This window comes from Mesoplodon densirostris, chromosome 12 (genome assembly GCF_025265405.1).
Source record: "Mesoplodon densirostris isolate mMesDen1 chromosome 12, mMesDen1 primary haplotype, whole genome shotgun sequence".
In the NCBI taxonomy this organism is placed as follows: domain Eukaryota; kingdom Metazoa; phylum Chordata; class Mammalia; order Artiodactyla; family Ziphiidae; genus Mesoplodon; species Mesoplodon densirostris.
The window spans coordinates 51,866,179-51,887,464 of record NC_082672.1 but is presented as its reverse complement, the minus strand read 5'-3'; the positions used below and the strand labels follow the sequence as shown (position 1 = coordinate 51,887,464).

At 39.8% G+C, this 21,286-nt stretch overlaps 1 protein-coding gene and 1 non-coding gene across 2 annotated transcripts in view; both read right to left on the bottom strand.

The window, feature by feature from the left end:
* The window catches only part of OSTM1 (osteoclastogenesis associated transmembrane protein 1), a 39,404-nt gene extending 19,674 nt beyond the window's left edge, over positions 1-19,730 (bottom strand). Inside the window, exons 1-2 of the mRNA XM_060115155.1 lie at positions 19,238-19,730; positions 4,790-4,904 (exon numbers count right to left, since the gene is read on the bottom strand). Coding sequence (XP_059971138.1) covers positions 4,790-4,904; positions 19,238-19,642 — 520 coding nt within the window. The 5' untranslated portion in view covers positions 19,643-19,730. The remainder of the gene's footprint in view (positions 1-4,789; positions 4,905-19,237) is intronic.
* LOC132500446 (U6 spliceosomal RNA) lies at positions 320-426 on the bottom strand. The gene has a single exon (XR_009534038.1). It is a non-coding gene; the product is annotated as a U6 spliceosomal RNA (small nuclear RNA).
* Positions 19,731-21,286: the final 1,556 nt, after the last annotated feature.

Here is a 21,286-nt window from a genome sequence, read left to right as displayed (position 1 = left end):
TAAGTTCTGAGAAAACTGACCAGTCTTTTTTTTTCTGTATCTATTTTTTTTTTTTTTTTTTTTTTTTTTTGCTGTACGCGGGCCTCTCACTGCTGTGGCCTCTCCCGTTGCGGAGCACAGGCTCCGGACACACAGGCTCCGCGGCCATGGCCCGCGGGCCCAGCCGCTCCGCGGCATGTGGGATCCTCCGGGATCGGGGCACGAACCCGTGTCCCCTGCATCGGCAGGCGGACTCTCAACCACTGCGCCACCAGGGAAGCCCTGTATCTATTTTTTTTATTTTTTATTTTTTTAACATCTTTCTTGGAGTATAATTGCTAAAAATATGGAACGCTTCACGACTTTGCGTGTCATCCTTGCACAGGGGCCCTGCTAATCTTCTCTGTATTGTTCCAATTTTAGTATATGTGCTGCCGAAGCAAGCACGACCAGTCTTTTTTTATGTTTAAATAAAAAAGCAAATAATCTAGATTTGGGGGGGAATATTTATATTGTGTTTTCATGTATATAAGGTAGGGGAGGAAACATAATTTTCCCTCTACCCTTGCAAGTTCTCAGCTGGGTCCCCTGTAACAAAAGACAGATCAATAGGAGAAAAACAAACAGAAGTTTGTTAACTTGTATATCTCGCATATACACAGAAGATACAAAGGGAAATTAAGTAACTCAAAGGGGTGGCTTAGAAGTCAGACTTGAATATCATCTTCAGGTAAAAGCAAAGAAAGATGGGTGTGGGGGAGGTCAGTTATCGGGAAATGACCAGGAAAAGTGAGGTAAACAAGCATAAGGTTATGCAGATTATATCCCTGCCTTCTCCATCTACAAGATTCTCTAGTGGTTTAAAGTCATCCTTTTCTTCCTGGTACAGAGAGGGAGACACCCTTACAAGTGGAGATTTCCTTAATAAATATAAATTTCTCATACAAAATGGTTATTTCTACTCTGTTTTCAGAGCTTCTCCTGTGTCTGCGGTTTCTCAAAATAATCAGCTCAAAATAATCCTTATGCCAAAGAGGCATATTTTGGGATGGCACATTTTCGTCTCCTACAATACAAAATGACAACATCCTAGGCAAACTTCTGATCAGGCATAAATTCATTTAAAATTATAGTGTGATATGATTGCTTTCTTCCATTTTATTAAAAGAGTAAATACCCTTTGTATTCATTCTTTTACCTATTTCTAAAGGCCAAAGATTAAAAAAAAACAGTGATTGGATAGGTAACAAATGGATTATCTTTTAAGTAAAAGGAAAAGAGAAGCCTTTAGCATCATTTATCAAGAAAATAAAAGAGTGAGGATCCCATGAAATCAGTGGTTTAATAGATCTGGTTGCTAGAGACGCGATTGTCTCAGAACCTGATGCCTGATTCCTGATCATTGCTGAGCATTAACATTAGAAAATGTGCAACCCTATCAAAAACTTTTTTTTCACATTATCTAGTTTTAATTTTATGTAGTACTGATAGGTCTTTAGAAAAAAAAAGAGTATTTTACATTTATATTTTTAGTAAAAGACTAGGTTTTCCATGATATCAAACATGTATATAGCATAGATATTAAACTTTGTAGGGCTAAAGTGTAGGGCTAATATTTCTTAAAATGGAGACTGTGCAATGAATTTGTCAAATAGCACTTTAAAAACAAAATTAGGCCTTAACTCACGAACACTGTCTATTCAGATGAACAATCTTAAAGCCCTCCGATTTTAGTTCTAGGCTCTTAATCTGCAGTTCGTTTACACTTTCTGAGCCCCCATTCTACCTCACAGGGCTTGGCTTATTGTGAAGTTCAAATGAACCAAGGGCCATGACATTGAGAAATATTATTTAATTTAATTGCTGACTTGCTATTCACCTTCTTTAGCTTATTTTCTCCTTCCTTCAAATTTCTTTTCTCACTGCTTTGTAACAGACTATGTTGCTCAAGTAAGAATGCTTTATTAAATTTTGGTAAAAATTGCAAAGTTTTTTGAACAATTTTTAAAAATTTTCAGAAAATGTTCATGTTATCTTTATTACAGAGATTTGCAGAGAACATAATTAGAAGTGTTTCCAGGTAATTTGGTAAAGATTATTCATTTCTAGGTAAGGTGATTATCTTATTTTATTTTATTATTTTTTTTAAGATTTTTTTTGTTGTGGACCATTTTTTTTGAAGTCTTTATTGAATTTGTTACAATATTGTTTCTGTTTTATGTTTTGGTTTTTTGGCTTCGGGGCATGTGGAATCTTAGCTCCTCAACCAGGGATCGAATCCACATCCCCTGCATTGGAAGGCAAAGTCTTAACCACTGGACCACCAGGGAAGTCCTAGATGATTACTTTAGAATGAATACCCAAGGGAAAACAGCTGAGGAGCACAAATTTATAAAACTATTTTATTTCCATATAAAATACAGAATATAAATTATGATAAATTTTAAAATGTGAAACCATGAATGGAAGATAACTTTTTAAAATGCATAATCTGGAAAAAGAAAATAGCCAATCTCTCTGATTACATCTAACATATGAATAATCATTGCAGATTTGGACAGTCCGTCAAGTTTTAAAAATTTTTATGTATTTTTGAATAGGTATTAAATGCTATGGTATACAATCCAAAGGGTACAAATGTAAGCAGAATGAAAACTAAGTCTTCCTGTCTTTCCTGCCCACTCAGCTATCTAATTCTCCAAAAGATGTCATATTTCTCTACACCTTGCTTGGTCATATATTTTGGCCAAATTAATTTTAATTAGGAAGTAAACATTTCATTTTTTCTTCAGAAGAAGTTCAATCAAGGAATATTTTCAAGATAGGATGCCTCACAGAAAAACAGAAGTACCCTAAGAATTTATTCTAAAGAGTTTTATATCTACCATACTGAGTAAATATACAGCAAAATGTTTTCCTTCCTTTTTTTTTTAAATAGCCAGAGAAGAAACCTATTTTAAATTAGTAAATTCATTACAAAATACCTTTTAAAGAAAAGATGCTTTACCTCTCAAGTATGTAAATTAAGTAACATCAGTCGAAAGAAGTGAATCCCAACACATACCCCACTTATTCTAATTAACTGATTTTAAATTATTTGCAATTAACATATTTTTTCCTATATCAGTGGATTTTTCTGAAGGGCTTAAGAATACTTAAAAACAGCTCTTCCATATAAGTTAAGCAAACTCCGTTCAATCATATTTATACTAAAAAGTTTTACTCCAAAAAAGTAAAGATTTGCTTTAAAAAAAAAAGTTAGCTGTCAGCCAAGCCTCTGTTCAAATTACCAGAAAATTTGAATTAATAGAGACAAAATTAAAAGAGATAATATTCAATATCCATGGTATACTACAAAGGGAAAGAAACTTAGCAGGGAGTCTTTTTCCCATTTAGTTTTTCTTCATATGAACTAAACAAAAAGACAAAGTCCTTTAAAACTTAAGTTCCTTAATGACTTACAGGTACACAGATTTTTAATTCACTCTATCCTTTCTATTTCCACAGCCCACGCCCTACTTAATGTTTTCTTTGCTTCTTGCCTAAACCATTGTAAGAATTTCCTCACTGGTCTCTCTCTTCCAATGGGGTTCCACAAAAAAAAAAAAAAGAAAAAAAAAGGGTCTTTGTAGTTAAAAAAAAAAAAAAGCGCAGAAAGTGCTAGGTTAAATGGGGTTTAAAAGTTTTTTTTAACCTATAGTCCTTCTCACTGCCTTTAATATTCTATGTGTATTGTAAATTCCCAAGATACTATAGTATATAACCATTTCTTAATACTATGCTGGTGTTCTAAGCAGTATGAAAAATGTTGGCATAAGTGATAAACTACTATATAGGTCAAGGTCTTACCTTCCCTTTCCAAGTTTACCTCCCATTGTGCTTCCAGCATCCTGTAACATCTACTACTCTTTTATACCTCTGTGCCCCTGTTCACGATGCCTCCCTATCTGCAATGTCCTTCCTCTCATCTCTACTTATTGAAATCATGCCCAGCCACAAAAGTGTAGGATCAAAAGGTACCTCCTCCAGGAAGTATTTCAAATTCTCTCCAATCTGATTTATTTTCAGCTTCCCCAAGACTCTATAAAACTTTATTATAGCAGTTATTTGTCTGCTTTAGGTTATATTGTAACTATAACTTTCTTCCTCAAAAATTATAAGGAATAGAAAATAAGAATTTCCTAATACATAGTTGGTATTCAAAACACTTATGAATTGAAATAGTGATTTTAATTTTCCCAAAGAATGCTTGAAAATAGATCTCATTTCATTATACAAATACATACAAGCCTGCAAAACTGGTAAAATAGACGTTATCACTTTCCCCTATCACCAGATGACATATTATTATAAACATCATAATTACTATTATATTAAGCAGCTAACATTCCTTGAACATTAACTATATGCCAGATACTAAGCTAAGTGCTTTACACAGTCTATTTCATTTACTCCTCAAAACAATCATATAAAGTAGGTTCCATTATTACCACCAATTTACGGATGAGGAAACTGAAGCTCCAAGAGGTAAAATTACATGCCCAAGGTCTGACAGTAGTAGGTTAGGGCTAATAAATGGCAGAGCTTAGAATAAAATCCAGATCTGTCTGACTGCAAAGCTCACTGTTAACTGCTACACTTTTCTGCCTTTCAGTATTTGCCCAAGCATTTCTCACTAATAAACCGTGATGCTAATCACAGTTCATTTAAACTTAGTAATAAAAAATATTCAAAATTTTCAGAGTTCAAATAAAATGACATCTATACTGTTGAACCATGACAGCAACATGAAAATGAAAGAATTACTTACTTGCACAATTTGCCTTCTGCCATGTGGAATTGAAAAACTCAGACAGAATCACAACTATTTGCATTCTATCTGCCATTAAGAGACTTCTGGCACAACTATGACTCTCTGAGGAATTCTATAACGACAAAAGAAAAAAAAAGAAAAATACAATCTGAATATTTTCAGACTTCCCAAACAACAAGTTGAGGCAAAAAACCTTATAAAAATAATTCAAATATTTATTATAAGCATTTAATTTTTTTTTGCTATAATCAAATAATGATGTCATTAATAACAACTGTAATAAAACAACAGCAGCTAACATTTATTGGTACCAGGTTCACTTGCAAGGGAAGAAAACCTTTGCTTCTTAAATAAATAAGTACTTGCTTCTATGGTACAATCTCAACTGCTTAGGCCCACATGTAATATTTCTTACTCCTTATGCACAGGAAAAGATTCTGGAAAGCTATTCACCAAAATGTAGCAGTAGTTATCTCTGAATAATGGAAATAGAGCGATTTTCATTTTCTTTTTTGCCTCTTTTATACTGTCTAAATTTTTCTACAATGAACATGTATTATTTACACATTTTTAAAAACCTGATGGATAAATGATCACAAAACATTGTTTCATCTTCTTGGCATTTTTTGGCTCAAAATCTTAAAATCCACAAGAAAATGTGATACATCTAGTTTGTACAGAAATAGTTTGTACCCAGATAGAAGAACATGCTTTCCACAGATCGTTTTAATAATGAAACTCACACTATGCAAACAATACATTCAAGTTCCTAAATTATTGGATCCTTATCTATTTCCTTTCCTTTTTGCCCCAAGCAAGGAACTAAGTCCTGCTGACTCTTCATTCTTTCAAAGTTATTTAACTCCTACTATTTACCAGGCACTATAAGAATCTTGGAGTTCTGAGTATACAAAGAGTATAAAGGAATGCCATCAACACTGGGTCTTCAGAACCTCCTCAGAGACATACAGATAAGGAATTAAAAAGTGTCATTAGTAATAAAAGAGAGAATATGTTAACTCTAGAAAAGAACTGATCAGCCATGTGGGATAAGAAAAGAGGGAAGGAGGGCTTAACAGCAGAATTCTTGTTTCAAAATATCTCAAGATCATTTTGGGATGATTACCCTTTCTGTGGCTTAGTTTTGTTGTCTCATTAAAACATGCAGCCAAATGAATGCTTGCCTTTAAAATAGTAAATTGAATAAAACATTTTAAAAAGCCCTTTTCAGGCTTCCCTGGTGGTGCAGTGGTTGAGAGTCTGCCTGCCGATGCAGGGGACACAGGTTCGTGCCCCCGTCCGGGAAGATCCCACATGCCGCGGAGCGGCTGGGCCCGTGAGCCATGGCTGCTGGGCCTGCGCGTCCGGAGCCCGTGCTCCCCAACGGGAGAGGCCACAACAGTGAGAGGCCTGCGTACCGCAAAAAAAAAAAAAAAAAAAAAAAAAAGCCCTTTTCTTGGAATTGCTTTCAGAGCAATATCAGCTATAGAAGAAGATTTCATAAAAGATCAAACAATGTTTTGTGATAATTTACCCACCAGATTAAAGTAGAGCACGGCCTAAAGAGTCAGAAAAACCTGGATTACTAGCTGGTAATCTTGGACAGCTGAGGTAAACTCTCTGAGGCTCAGTTTCATGATCATGAGTCCTACAGGTACAGTATTAAATGAAATACCATACATTAATCACTTAGCACAATGTCTGGCACCTAGTAAGTAACTGATATATGCTATTTCACCTAGCTACCTGTTGCCAACAAGAAGTGCTCTGAGTGGGTGTAGCTGGCTAAGTATAACCAGTTACTTAAGTAGAGTCTTGTAAGTGGATGATTGGATATTTTAAAAATCAATACAGATAGAAACTAGGGGCCTGAACCAAGATGGCGGAGTAGAAGGACGTGCTCTCACTCCCTCTTGTGAGAACACCAGAATCACAACTAGCTGCTGGACAATCATCGACAGGAAGACACTGGAACTCACCAAAAAAGATACCCCACATCCAAAGACAAAGGAGAAGCCACAATAAGATGGTAGGAGAGGCGCAATCACAATAAAATCAAAACCCATTAACTGGTGGGTGAGTGACTCACAGACTGGCAAATACTTATACCACAGAAGTTCACCCACTGAAGTGAAGGTTCTGAGCCTCACGTCAGGCTTCCCAACCTGTGGGTCCGGCAACGGGAGGAGGAATTCCTAGAGAATCAGACTTTGAAGACTAGTGGGATCTGATTGCAGGACTTCGACAGGACTGGGGGAATCTGATTGCAGGACTTCGACAGGACTGGGGGAAACGGAGACTCCACTCTTGGAGGGCACACACAAAGTAGTATGCGCATCGGGACCCAGGGGAAGGAGCAGTGAACCCAGGGGAGACAGAACCAGACCTACCTGGTAGTGTTGGAGGGTCTCCTGCAGAGGCAGGGGATGGCTGTGGCTCACCATGGGGACAAGGACACTGGCAGCAGAAGTTCTGGGAAGTACTCCTTGGCGTGAGCCCTCCCAGAGTCTACCATTAGCCCCACCAAAGAGCCCAGGTAGGCTCCAGTGTTGGGTTGCCTCAGGTCAAATAACCAAGAGGGAGGGAACCCAGCCCCATCCATCAGCAGTCAAGTGGATTAAAGTTTTACTGAGCTCTGCCCACCAGAGCAACACCCAGCTCTACCCACCACCAGTCCCTCCCATCAGGAAACCTGCACAAGCCTCTTAGATAGCCTCATCCACCAGAGGGCAGAGAGCAGAAGCAAGAAGAAATACAATCCTGTGGAACAAAAACCACAGCTTGTGGAACAAAACCCACATTCACAGAAAGACAGACAAGATGAAAAGGAAGAGGGCTATGTACCAGATGAAGGAACAAGATAAAACCCCAGAAAAATAACTAAATGAAGTGGAGATAGGCAACCTTCCAGAAAAAGAATTCAGAATAATGATAGTGAAGATGATCCAGGACCTCGGAAAAACAATGGAGGCAAAGATCGAGAAGATGCAAGAAATGTTTAACAAAGACCTAGAAGAATTAAAGAACAAACAAACAGAGATGAACAATACAATAACTGAAATGAAAACTACACTAGAAGGAATCAATAGCAGAATAACTGAGGCAGAAGAACGGATAAGTGACCTGGAAGACAGAATGGTGGAATTCACTGCCACGGAACAGAATAAAGAAAAAAGAATAAAAAGAAATGAAGACAGCCTAAGAGACCTCGGGGACAACATTAAATGCAACAACATTCACATTATAGTGGTCCCAGAAGGAGAAGAGAGAAAGAAAGGACCTGAGAAAATATTTGAAGAGATTATAGTCGAAAACTTCCCTAATATGGGAAATGAAATAGCCATCCAAGTCCAGGAAGCACAGCAAGTCCCATATAGGATAAACCAAGGAGAAACACGCCTAGACACATACTAATCAAACTGGCAAAAATTAAAGACAAAGAAAAATTACGGAAGGCAGTAAGGGAAAAATGACAAATAACATACAAGGGAACTCCCATAAGGTTAACAGCTGATTTCTCAGCAGAAACTCTACAAGCCAGAAAGTGGCATGATATACTTAAAGTGATGAAAGGGAAGAACCTACAGCCAAGATTATTCTACCTGGCAAGGATCTCATTCAGATTTGATGGAGAAATCAAAAGCTTTACAGACAAGCAAAAGCTAAGAGAATTCAGCACCACCAAACCAGCTCTACAACAAATGCTAAAGGAACATCTCTAAGTGGGAAACACAAGAGAAGAAAAGGACCTACAAAAACAAACCCAAAACAATTAAGAAAATGGTCAGAGGAACATACATATCGATACTTACCTTAAACGTGAATGGATTAAACGCTCCAACCAAAAGACACAGGCTTGCTGAATGGATACAAAAACAAGACCCATATATATGCTGTCTACAAGAGACCCACTTCAGACCTAGGGACACATACAGACTGAAAGTGATGGGATGGAAAAAGATATTCCATGCAAATGGAAATCAAAAGAAAGCTGGAGTAGCAATACTCATATCAGATAAAATAGACTTTAAAATAAAGAATGTTACAAGAAACAAGGAAGGATACTACATAATGATCAAGGGATCAATCCAAGAAGAAGATATAACAATTAAAATATATATGCACCCAACACAGGAGCACCTCAATACATAAGGCAACTGCTAACAGATGTAAAAGAGGAAATCGACAGTAACACAATAATCGTGGGGGACTTTAACACCTCACTTACACCAATGGACAGATCCTCCAAAATGAAAATAAATAAGGAAACAGAAGCTTTAAATGACACAATAGACCAGATAGATTTAATTGATATTTATAGGACATTCCATCCAAAATCGGCAGATTACACTGTCTTCTTAAGTGTGCACGGAACATTCTCCAGGATAGATCACATCTTGGGTCACAAAGTAAGCCTCAGTAAATTTAAGAAAATTGAAATCATATCAAGCATCTTTTCTGACCACAATGCTATGAGATTAGAAATGAATTACAGGGGAAAATACATAAAAAACACAAACACATGGAGGCTAAACACTACATTACTAAAACCAAGAGATTACTGAAGAAATCAAAGAGGAAATAAAAAAATACCTAGAGACAAATGACAATAAAAACACGACAACCCAAAACCTATGGGATACAGCAAAAGCAGTTCTAAGAGGGAACTTTATAGCTATACAAGCCTACCTCAAGAAACAACAAAAATCTCAAATAAATAATCTAACCTTAAACCTAAAGGAACTAGAGAAAGAAGTACAAACAAAACCCAAAGTTAGCAGAAGGAAAGAAATCATAAAGATCAGAGCAGAAATAACTGAAATAGAAACAAAGAAAACAATAGCAAAGATCAATAAAACTAAAAGCTGGTTCTTCGTGAAGATAAACAAAATTGATAAACCATTAGCCAGACTCATCAACAAAAAGAGGGAGAGGACTCAAATCAATAAAATTAGAAATGAAAAGGGAGAAGTTACAACAGACACCGCAGAAATACAAAGCATCCTAAGAGACTACTACAAGCAACTCTATGCCAATAAAATAGACAACCTGGAAGAAATGGACAAATTCTTAGAAAGGTATAATCTTCCAAGACTGAACCAGGAAGAAATAGAAAATATGAACAGACCCATCACAAGTAATGAAATTGAAACTGTGATTAAGAATCTTCCAACAAACAAAAGTCCAGGACCAGATGGCTTCACAGGTGAATTCTATCAAACATTTAGAGAAGAGCTAACACACATCCTTCTCAAACTCTTCCAAAAAATTGCAGAGGAAGGAACACTCCCAAACTTATTCTATGAAGCCACCATCACCCTGATACCAAAACCAGACAAAGATACCACAAAAAAAAGAAAATTACAGACCAATATCACTGATGAATATAGATGCAAAAATCCTCAACAAAATACTAGCAAACAGAATCCAACAACACATTAAAAGGATCATACATCATGATCAAGTGGGATTTATCCCAGGGATGCAAGGATTCTTCAATATACACAAATCAATCAATGTGATACACCAGATTAACAAATTGAAGAATAAAAACCATATGATCATCTCAATAGATGCAGAAAAAGCTTTTGACAAAATTCAACACCCATTTATAATGAAAACTCTCCAGAAAGTGGGCATAGAGGGAACCTACCTCAACATAATAAAGGCCATATATGACAAACCCACAGCAAACATCATTCTCAATGGTGAAAAACTGAAAGCACTTCCTTTAAGATCAGGAACAAGACAAGGATGTCCACTCTCACCACTATTATTCAACATAGTTTTGGAAGTCCTAGCCTCAGCAATCAGAGAAGAAAAAGCAATAAAAGGAATACAAATTGAAAAAGAAGACATAAAACTGTCACTGTTTGCAGATGACATGATACTATACATAGAGAATCCTAAAGATGCCACCAGAAAACTACTAGAGCTGATCAATGATTTTGGTAAAGTTGCAGGATACAAAATTAATGCACAGAAATCTCTTGCATTCCTATACACTAATGATGAAAAATCTGAAAGAGAAATTAAGGAAACACTCCCATTTACCATTGCAACAAAAAGAATAAAATACCTAAGAATAAACCTACCTAGGGAGACAAAAGACCTGAATGCAGAAAACTATAAGACACTTTTGAAAGAAATTAAAGATGATACCAACAGATGGAGAGATATACCATGTTCTTGGATTGGAAGAATCAATATTATAAAAATGACTATACTACCCAAAGCAATCTACAGATTCAATGCAATCCCTATCAAATTACCAATGGCATTTTTTATGGAACTAGGACAAAAAATCTTCAAATCTGTATGGAGACACAATAGACCCAGATAGCCAAAGCAGTCTTGAGGGGAAAAAACAGAGGTGGAGGAATCAGACTTTCTGATTTCAGACTATACTACAAACCTACAGTAATCAAGACAATATGGTACTGGCACAAAAACAGAAACATAGATCAATGGAACAAGATAGAACGCCCAGAGGTAAACCCACACACCTATGGTCAACAAATCTATGACAAAGGAGGCAAGGATATACAACGGAGATAACTGTATCTTCAATAAGCGGTGCTGGGAAAACTGGACAGCTACATGTAAAAGAATGAAATTAGAACACTCCCTAACACCATACACAAAAATAAACTCAAAATGGATTTGAGACCTAAATGTAAGACTGGACACTACAAAACTCTTAGAGGAAAACATAGGAAGAACACTGTTTGACATAAATCACAGCAAGATCTTTTTTGATCCATCTTCTAGAGTAGTGGAAATAAAAACAAAAATAAACAAATGGGACCTAATGAAACTTCAAAGCTTTTGCACAGCAAAGGTATAAACAAGAGAAAAAGACAACCCTCAGAATGGGAGAAAATATTTGCAAACGAATCAATGGAAAAAGGATTAATCTCCAAAATATATAAACAGCTCATGCAGCTCAATATTAAAAAAACAAACAACCCAATCCAAAAATGGGCAGAAGACCTAAATAGACATTTCTCCAAAGAAGACATACAGATGGCCAAGAAGCACATGAAAAGCTGCTCAACATCACTAATTATTAGAGAAATGCAAATCAAAACTACAATGAGGTATCACCTCACACCAGTTAGAATGGGCATCATGAGAAAATCTACAAACAACAAATGCTGGCGAGGGTGTGGAGAAAAGGGAACCCTCTTCACTGTTGATGGGAATGTAAACTGATACAGCCACTATGGAGAACAGTATGGAGGTTCCTTAAAAAACTAAAATAGAATTACCATATGATCCAGCAATCCCACTACTGGGCATATACCCAGAGAAAACCACAATTCAAAAAGACACTTGTGGGCTTCCCTGGTGGTGCAGTGGTTGAGAGTCCACCTGCTGATGCAGGGGACACGGGTTTGTGCCCCGGTCCGGGAAGATCCCACATGCTGCGGAGCGGCTGGGCCCGTGAGCCATGGCCACTGAGCCTGCGTGTCCGGAGCCTGTGCTCTGCAACGGGAGAGGCCACAGCAGTGAGAGGCCCGCGTACCGCAAAAAAAAAAAAAAAAAAAAGACACTTGTACCCCAGTGTTCACTGCAGCACTATTTACAATAGCCAGGTCATGGAAGCAACCGAAATGCCCATTGACAGATGAATGGATAAAGAAGATGTGGTACATAGATACAATGGAATATTACTCAGCCATAAAAAGGAATGAAATTGGGTCATTTGTTGAGACGTGGATGGATCTGGAGAGTGTCATACAGAGTGAAGTAAGTCAGAAAGAGAAAAACAAATATCGTATATTAACGCATATATGTGGAACCTAGAAAAATGGTACAGATGAACCGGTTTGCAGGGCAGAAATTGAGACACAGATGTAGAGAACAAACGTATGGTCACCAAGGGAGGAAAGCTGCAGGGGGGGTGCGTGTGGTGTGATGAATTGGGTGATTGGGATTGACATGTATACACTGATGTGTATAAAACTGATGACTAATAAGAACCTGCTGTATAAAGAAAAAATTAAAAATATAAATAAATAAATAAATAAATATAAAAATCAATACAGAATAAGCTGTATGAGTGGTCAATGTGCGGAATAGTTCAGTTGAGGAAGACATCAGAGTAGTTGGGAGAAATATGGAGAGTTCATGGAGGAAGCAGGATTTGAACTAAGCCCTATACTAAGAAAGGGAAGAAGGTTTTAAAATGGGGTAAATAAAATGATCAAGGGGTGAAAGTAGGAATGGTTATGTAGTATTCAGGGAGTATTCAGGAGGCCAGTGGAAGGTACCTCTATGAAAGTAGAGGCAGTAGAGGGAGAAGTCAGGGCAAGGTAATGCAGGGTCTTGAGGGTTATGAGAGTCACACAGTGGGAAACTTTTTAAGATTTTTGAGGAAGATGGCATGAAAAGCAGAGTTTGGAGAGCATAGGTCTATGTCACAATATGTAGGGCGAAGCAGGAGACTAAATAGACTATTTCCATAGTTCATGTATACTGAGAAGACAGTAGCAACAGTGAGAATGGAAAGTTGGCGATGAATAATCCCAACAATGATGATGTACTTTTGAATACCTAATGGTTCTAAAAGCTCTAAATGTATAACTCACTTAATCCTTGTAACAACTCTATGAAATAGGCAGTAGTATCCTTTTGGATTCAAACCCAGCCTCTTTCACTGCATGGCCTTGGGTAAGTTACTTAATCACTCTGAGGCTCAGTTTCTTTTTTTTCTTTTCTTTTTTTTTTTTTTGTGGTATGCGGGCCTCTCACTGTTGTGGCCTCTCCTGTTGCAGAGCACAGGCTCCGGACGCACAGGCTCAGTGGCCATGGCTCACGGTCCCAGCCGCTCCGTGGCATGTGGGATCTTCCCGAACTGGGGCACGAACCCGTGTCCCCTGCATCGGCAGGCGGACTCTCAACCAGTGCGCCACCAGGAAAGCCCGAGGCTCAGTTTCTTAAAGCATGATATCCACCTATATATGTCTAGGTTCCTTATCTGGACAAAAGTTCCTTTAGGATGGAAACTTTGTCTTATATCTTTGTATTCCCAACACCTAGCACATGACAAAAAACATTGGCCTTTGGCTTATATTTAGAACTTTTAATACTCAAATCTGTCACAACCACTTAGCAGAAACCTAACCACAATGAATCCAACAATCCACTTTCATCATGCCTATTTGGCAAAATGCAAACAACCCACCAGATTATTTCCACAATAAATCCATAATCCCAAACTGTACTACTCACTTGCCTGTCTGCTCATTCTCCCCTGTTTAACACCACTATTGCAATCTTCTCCACTCTCCCTTGAAACTCTGATATCCCTCTCACCCTTTACTCTCAAGTGAAGATCTAGCCTCCTGGTTGACAGTGAAAACAGAGACCATCAAGCTGAAACTCTGATCTGCCTACCCCTCTACACCCAACCTCTCCTTCTACCCTCCTGTTAGAATGCAGAACGTGCCTGCCCCGTCAAAGGCTCATCTCTCTCTCTCTCTCTCTTTCTGTGGATGCCTTAGATCTCAACTACTCTGCCTTCTCAGGAAAACTGACCTTGTTTACTTTCCCACTGTTTCCTATATCTTCACTCTCTCTATAGGATTCTTCCTATCAGCATTTAAACATGTTCAGGTCTCTCCCATCTTAAGAAAGGAAGAAGGGAAGTAGAGACAGAGGGCTGGAGGGACAAAGGAACAGAAAGAAATTAAAAGAAAATCCCTGAGTCTCAATTCCTCTTTAGTGACCTCTCTTTCTTATATCTTCCTTATGGCCAAACTTTGAGTTGTGCAGGATCACTATTCCCACTTCCTCATCTTCCATTCATTATTTAATCTACTTTCGTCTTACTCTCACCCCCAAGTGCTCCCTCAAAATGGCTCTTATGGTACCAAGAATGCCAGTGTTGACAGATCCACTTCTGGTCCTATCAGCTGCATTTGACACAAATAACCACCCCTCCCCTTCTCTCTGATTTATAGGACAGCACATTCTCCTGATTTTTCTTAATTTCTCCGACTCTTCTTTCTTGGTCTCTTTCAATATTTTATCCTCTAACCAAATCTTCAACCCAGCATTTCTTATGTATTCTCACTTCTTACTCAAACTCATCATGCAATGGTTTCAAACACTACTTTTAAGCTGACTACTCCCAAACCTATTATCCCCAATCCACATCTCTAGACATACATATCCAACCACATATGCAATATCTCCACCTAGATGTCTCACAAACACCTCAGAATCAACAAGTTCAATATCAAGTTCATGATCTTCCCCCACCAAACAGGTTCCTCCCTCCATCTTAGTAAATAGCAACCCTATTCACTAAGCTGCTCTTATTAAAACCCTGGAAATCATCGTTCCTTTCCTTCACATTCCATATTCAATTAACCACCAAGTTTTGTCAGTTCTACCTCCTAAATATCTCCGAAATCTATCCATTTCTCCCCATCACAATGGCCCCCATGTAGCCTAGCCACCACCATCTCTCACATCACTGCAAGAGTCTCTTAATTCACTTCCCCACACATACTCTTCCCCTACCCTCCCCAGTCCCTGTCCCCTCCATTTTCTCTCATGTAGCCATAATGACCTTTTAAAGTACAAATCGGATCATATCATTCACAGAATTGAACCCTTCAGTAATATCACACTGCTTTAAAATCAAAGACTAAAACCCTTAGTAATACCCTACAGGTAATATGACCTGGCACCTGCCCACTTCCTCAGGCTCAGATCACTAGTCTCCTCCTGGCTCACAGTGCTTTGAGTTCTTTCTAGTCCTCAAACACACCAGACTCCCATTCAGAGTCTTCACACCTGCTACTTCGTAACATGTATACATTCTCTCTCCTCCCCGACCTTCTCAAATTTTAGGTGTCAGCTTTAATCACTGACCACTTCTATCTACTCCCAGCTGATCTTGAATGCTCAAGATCAGCATTCTTGTTATATGCTTTGGTGGCATCTGGGAATTTTCTCTTTGCAACACTTATCACACCTGAATTAAATAATTACTTTTATAACAATATGTTTAATGGCTGTTTCCCCTACCAGACTACAAGCTCTGCTCATTCACAGCTATATCCCTAGTTACTACCACTACCCTGCACATAATAGGTACTCAATAATTTTTTTTTTTAGTGAATAAGAAGCACTACATTTTCTGATCTCCAATGAAAGACATAGATTACGTTATGCTATGTTCCAATTTTCTCCCTATATTCCTAACAATTTATTAATCTACACTAAAACTATGTTGAATACTTCCAGATACATACCTCCAATCACAGGTTATATATATATATATATATATCTGCTTATATAAATTTTAAACAAACCAAGTATAATAAGATGAAGATTAGCAATTCAGAATCTGGGGGGCCAAAGCATCCTGGCAACCACTCTGGTGATGCTGAACAGCTCAATGAAACTACATCTCTATTCAGTTTAAATTAAAGAAGAAAGTATGACTCTAAATAAGAGGGAATCCGTCAATTCTACTATTCAGGTTTCACAAATCACTGTATTCTTTACCTTAAGATAATAAAACTATATGGAGTCCTTGACCCAGTAATTCCAAGAGGAAGTGACTAGAAAATAGAATTCTCATCAGATAACTCTATTGCAGTTAAACGAATCAGCTTGCTGTACCACAGAAATAGCTTGCTAATTTCTACCTTTGATTATCTTTCTCCTTGTTATACTCCCTTCCTCTCTCAATCAATCCATGGACATGGATTCACCCTAAAGAGGTGAGAAAGAACGTCTTGTTCATAATTCCGCTTGTAGGTATTCTCTGATTAACCCCACCTTGCTCTGTTCCCTCTTTTTTTTTTTTTTTTTTTTTTTTTGCAGTACATGAGCCTCTCACTGTTGTGGCCTCTCCCGTTGCGGAGCACAGGCTCCGGACGCGCAGGCTCAGCGGCCATGGCTCACGGGCCCAGCCACTCCGCGGCATGTGGGATCCTCCTGGACCGGGGCATGAACCCGTGTCCCCTGCATCGGCAGGCGGACTCTCAACCATTGCGCCACCAGGGAAGCCCTGTTCCCTCCTTTAATTCAGCATCTCCTTCACTCTTTTGTTCTAAAATCCTATTGTACAATTTATAACATTCACGTTGATGATTTTTTCCCTTTTTCTTTTTCTCAGTATAGATTTTTATTTCCCCAAGTACACTGATAGTTTAAGGCCTGGACTTTACCCTTCTTTTCCTTCAAATACCCTTTAACCAGCCCAATATTTAAGAATAGCATGTGCTTGCTAATTAAGCTGATTTAAATGAAAGACTGAGTCTATGTGAGTCAAAGAAAATACATTACTCTCCAGAAACAATTTCCTGCCACACACACACAAAGGACAACTGATTCCTTTAAGTTCACTCCTGAGAAACTCAGACATAATTTTCCATAGGTTCATTATTACACATACCGGTTCAATTCCCAGGCCAATGTGAAAAGGCCTATAAAATCCACGAAGTACCTCACAACTGCAGAAATCATGCTTTTGAGCTACCACATCCAGCTCTACTGAGGAAAGGGGGTGGGGGGGAGGCAAGATCTAGGATGAGTTGGAGAGGAAATATGGATTGGGGAAAGGGGCTTCTGCCTCTTTTTGTCTCTTTACCCCGTTCCTTCACATAACAGTGAGGTGAGCTGGGTGCACAGGTCACTGGTAGAATCAGACACAAAGCAGAGGAAGCAAGTTTCTGCCGTCTCCACACTGGGAAGACTCCTGTAGGCAGTAGGGAATTCATGTGGAAATTCATATACAAATAGGCCCATAATTGGCCCACAGATGCCCATATCACTGTGCCACCAGAGTTTGGGGTAATTTTTTAACCTCTTCTTAATTCCACAGAAACTACACAAATGAGCAATGTGTTTGCTGCCTCAAAAGATCCAAGCTTTGCTTCAGGACTCACGGTCATTCTGGCCACAGGACAATGCACCTAATTGCTTAAAACAGAATATGATGCCATATCATATCCTGCTGTAGTTGACAGGGACAAGTCTTTGGTGTTTTACTTTAAAATCATGGTGAGATATACTATATATATATATATATGTGTGTATATATATATACATACACACACACACACACACACACACACATATATATATATATATCCCTTGCTATACCCAGTAGAAGTATGCCTGAAAAATACTGCATGTAGGTCTACATTTACTTAAAGTACCTTGAAAAGTAGCTCTTTACAGAGACTGGCCACAGAATTTATTTAATGCAAATAAATTCCCTATTTTTGTAAAAAATACATATTTATGTCAAGTAATATCAGGCTGACAAAGTAGGATGCAACTATATATGTTTATATTTTGTCAAATCAACTATGATTTATGAAATAATTCCAACCACATTTTCATGAGACTTTTTTTCCCAGTACAAGAGGAACTTTCCACTCCATAATCGCAAAGTCATTTCTCCTGTTTTTCCTCTACAAGGCATATCCAGCCCATACCTCATGACTCCCACCAGCCCTGACACTCTAATCCTTTCCTACTCGAGATCCTATAAGGTACTTAGGAACAAGGACATGTCTCTGTGGCTGCCTGCCTTCCTTCCTCCCTCCCTTCCTTTCTTTCTTTCTCTTTCTTTCAATTAAGACCCTCACAGCACCAACCACATGACCAGAAGAGCTCGAAGAGTACCAAGAGTGGAGGGCAGATTTACCATTTTGTAAAATTTTAGTTCCCATTTACTGAGAACTGTTACTATGTGTAGTAATAGTTTTCTAAGAGTTCCTCTCACCCCCATCTTACAGATGAGACAACAGTTACAGAGAATATAACTTGCCCAGAGTTCACCTTTAATAAGCAGAGAAGAACTGGTCTCCTGGCAGAATGGCTCCAGACTGTATTAATGACTAAAATGAACTCTCATGCATTATCTCTTTTTATTTTTTTTAACAGTCACACCTGGCAGCGGTTTTTCTCCACTCTATAGAGGAGGAAACTCCAAGATAATTAATCCAAGGTCAAACTGCTAGAAAGTGGTGGATCTGAAAATGCCTGGCTACAAAGCTCAAGCTCCTTACCACCAGCACACTATAGTTTCCCCACTCCACCTGGGGTTTCAGGAAAGTCCTTCCTGGGAACTCCAGGTGGAGATGGGAAGAAGCTGTGGCAGACTGGGGGGAAAGAGGTGACAAAAGGTAGAGTTGGAGTGCAGAAGCCCCAAGAAAACTAGTCATACCTATCTGCAAATATGTACCCAAAGATGCCCAACAGCAGCCATGGAAGCAAAAATCCAAACCCCAAGCCCCATAATGCCACCCACTTTTCTGATGCCCCTAACTCCACAGTCCCAATCCAACCTCCTTTTCTCACAAAAGGGGAAACTGAGCACCGCCCCCCCCACCCCGAGTTAACCATCATTCCATCCTCCTCCCTTTCCAACAATCCACGCCAGAGGTCCCGGGTGTGCCTTCTACCCACCCCCACGGCTCGGCTGATGTTGTCCATCTTGCTGGCGACCTGTTGGAAGAGGGGATAGCAGGTCTGACAGAGGCGCACCGGCCGGGCGCCGCGCACCAGACACCCGGTCAGCTCTGCGCTACTGTTGGCGAAGTCCAACAGCAGCTCCCGGCACTCGGGATCCAGATCCGGCAAGTCTGGGGGTAGTGACAGTGGCCCCATCCTTCCGCCCTGCAGTAGAGCCAGGGACAAGTCCTCCACCTTCAGCAACTGCTCCTCCGACAGGAGGTCGTGGAGGACCCGGTGGGGACTGCTGCCCAAGGAGAAGGTGCCCAGAGCCAGCCCCGACCACAGCAGCGCCACCAGCAGCAGCCGCAGCAGCAGCAACGATGACCTCCGCCGCGCGACTGTCCGGTCCGGGTCCATCGCGGGGTTCACGAACCCCAAGGCGCAGACCTCCACCTCTCCGCCCCTAGTCGGTGCTACGGACAGCTGCCGCTTCCGGCTTCCTTGGGCGCAGGCCGCGAGCAGGGTCACGAGGAGCGCGCGTCACGGCCCCGCCTCCGGCGCGCGGCGCCCCGCCCCATTGGCTGCAGAGAGCCTCTCGCGCCGCGGGCCGGAGCGCGTGCGGGAGCGCGCACAGAGGGGCGGTTTCGCGTTCCCAGCCTGTGCCAAGCGCCTGATCAAGGGGCGTGCGAGACCCGGGCGGCGTCAGCTGTGGAGGCCCGAGCTGAGGCTCGCCTGCCCTATGAATACAGGAGTCGGCCGCTTTGAGCAGTTAAATTTCGGGAGTCTTGCCCTCGGTTGCCCACCTCTTTAGCAGTTCGCCGAGTTCCAGAAGTCTGAGGAGTTATGTGCCACAGAAAGACGGACGGCCTCCGCCGTGGGAATTACGAGTGAGTTCCCCGAGAAAGCCTGCTGGCACGTGCCTTGGCAGGTTTTTTTACTTGGTATTTCTTAGCATAATTTACCCCCTCAAAATATTTGGAAAGAGTAATGACGTGTGTTGATTATTTTTGATAGTGGAGCCTAGCGGCTTACAAGCTTTTTTTTTTTTTTTTAAACTCAGCTGTATCAGCGCTGTCCGATAGACTTCCTGAGGTGATGGAATTCTGTATCTGCGCTCATACAGTAGCCACTAGCCACTTGCGGCTGTGGAACACTCGTAATGTGGCTACTGCCACCGGGGAACTGAATTTTTAACTGTATTTAATGTGAATGTAAATAGCCCTATCTGGCGAGCGGTGCTGTGTCGGACAGCGCAGGTCTAAGTTCGCTCACTGTGTAGCCTGGTCCTTGGGTGGCTAATGTCCAGGTTTCCTTGCGACTGAAGGGGTTCCTGGGGTGCAGCCCAAGCCTGTATCCCAGTGCAAAAACCTGGAAAATCCTTGCCAAAGCGCTCAATTTCAAACTCCTATCCAGTTTCTGACAAGCCCAGGGCAATCTTTGGGGACACTCTGAAAAGCGTCCTGATACCACTACTGGGCTGTAAAAAGAATTTAGCTAATGACCTGGAAAACGGTTTTCTGACAAGTATCTGCTAACAAATTTGGTAGAAAAATTATTTCCTGGCTGTTTTGTGTCATCCCGCTTTCGTTTTTGCCTTGTAAATTGCAGAGCTACTGTACTAATTCCTATTCATCTTATGGTGCTAATTTATGTTTCTGGGAGTTGGTAGAGTTACTTTTTTAGCCAGTCTGTTTGATTATTGTTTCGTGTTCCTAATGGGAAGGGAGAAAAGGCCCATAATTTCTTTAACATGCCTCTTTATTCTTTTACTATTGCAAACAATATTGCAGGTAATAATCATATCCATACAAGGTTGGTATATGTTTAAGATAAATTCCTACCAGTAGACTTGCTGGGTCAGAGAGTATGTGCATTTGTGATGTTGTTGATTGTGCTATATTACTTTCCACGGAGGTTTAATAATTTACTCATAATGGTTCCTAAAGAACTCCTAAAGAATGGTAATTCTAACATGTAGAAAGACCTAAAAGTTATAGGATGACATTTGAGAAAATTAAGAAAACTTATTTTACTGGGGTGGCTAATGTCCAGGTTTCCTTA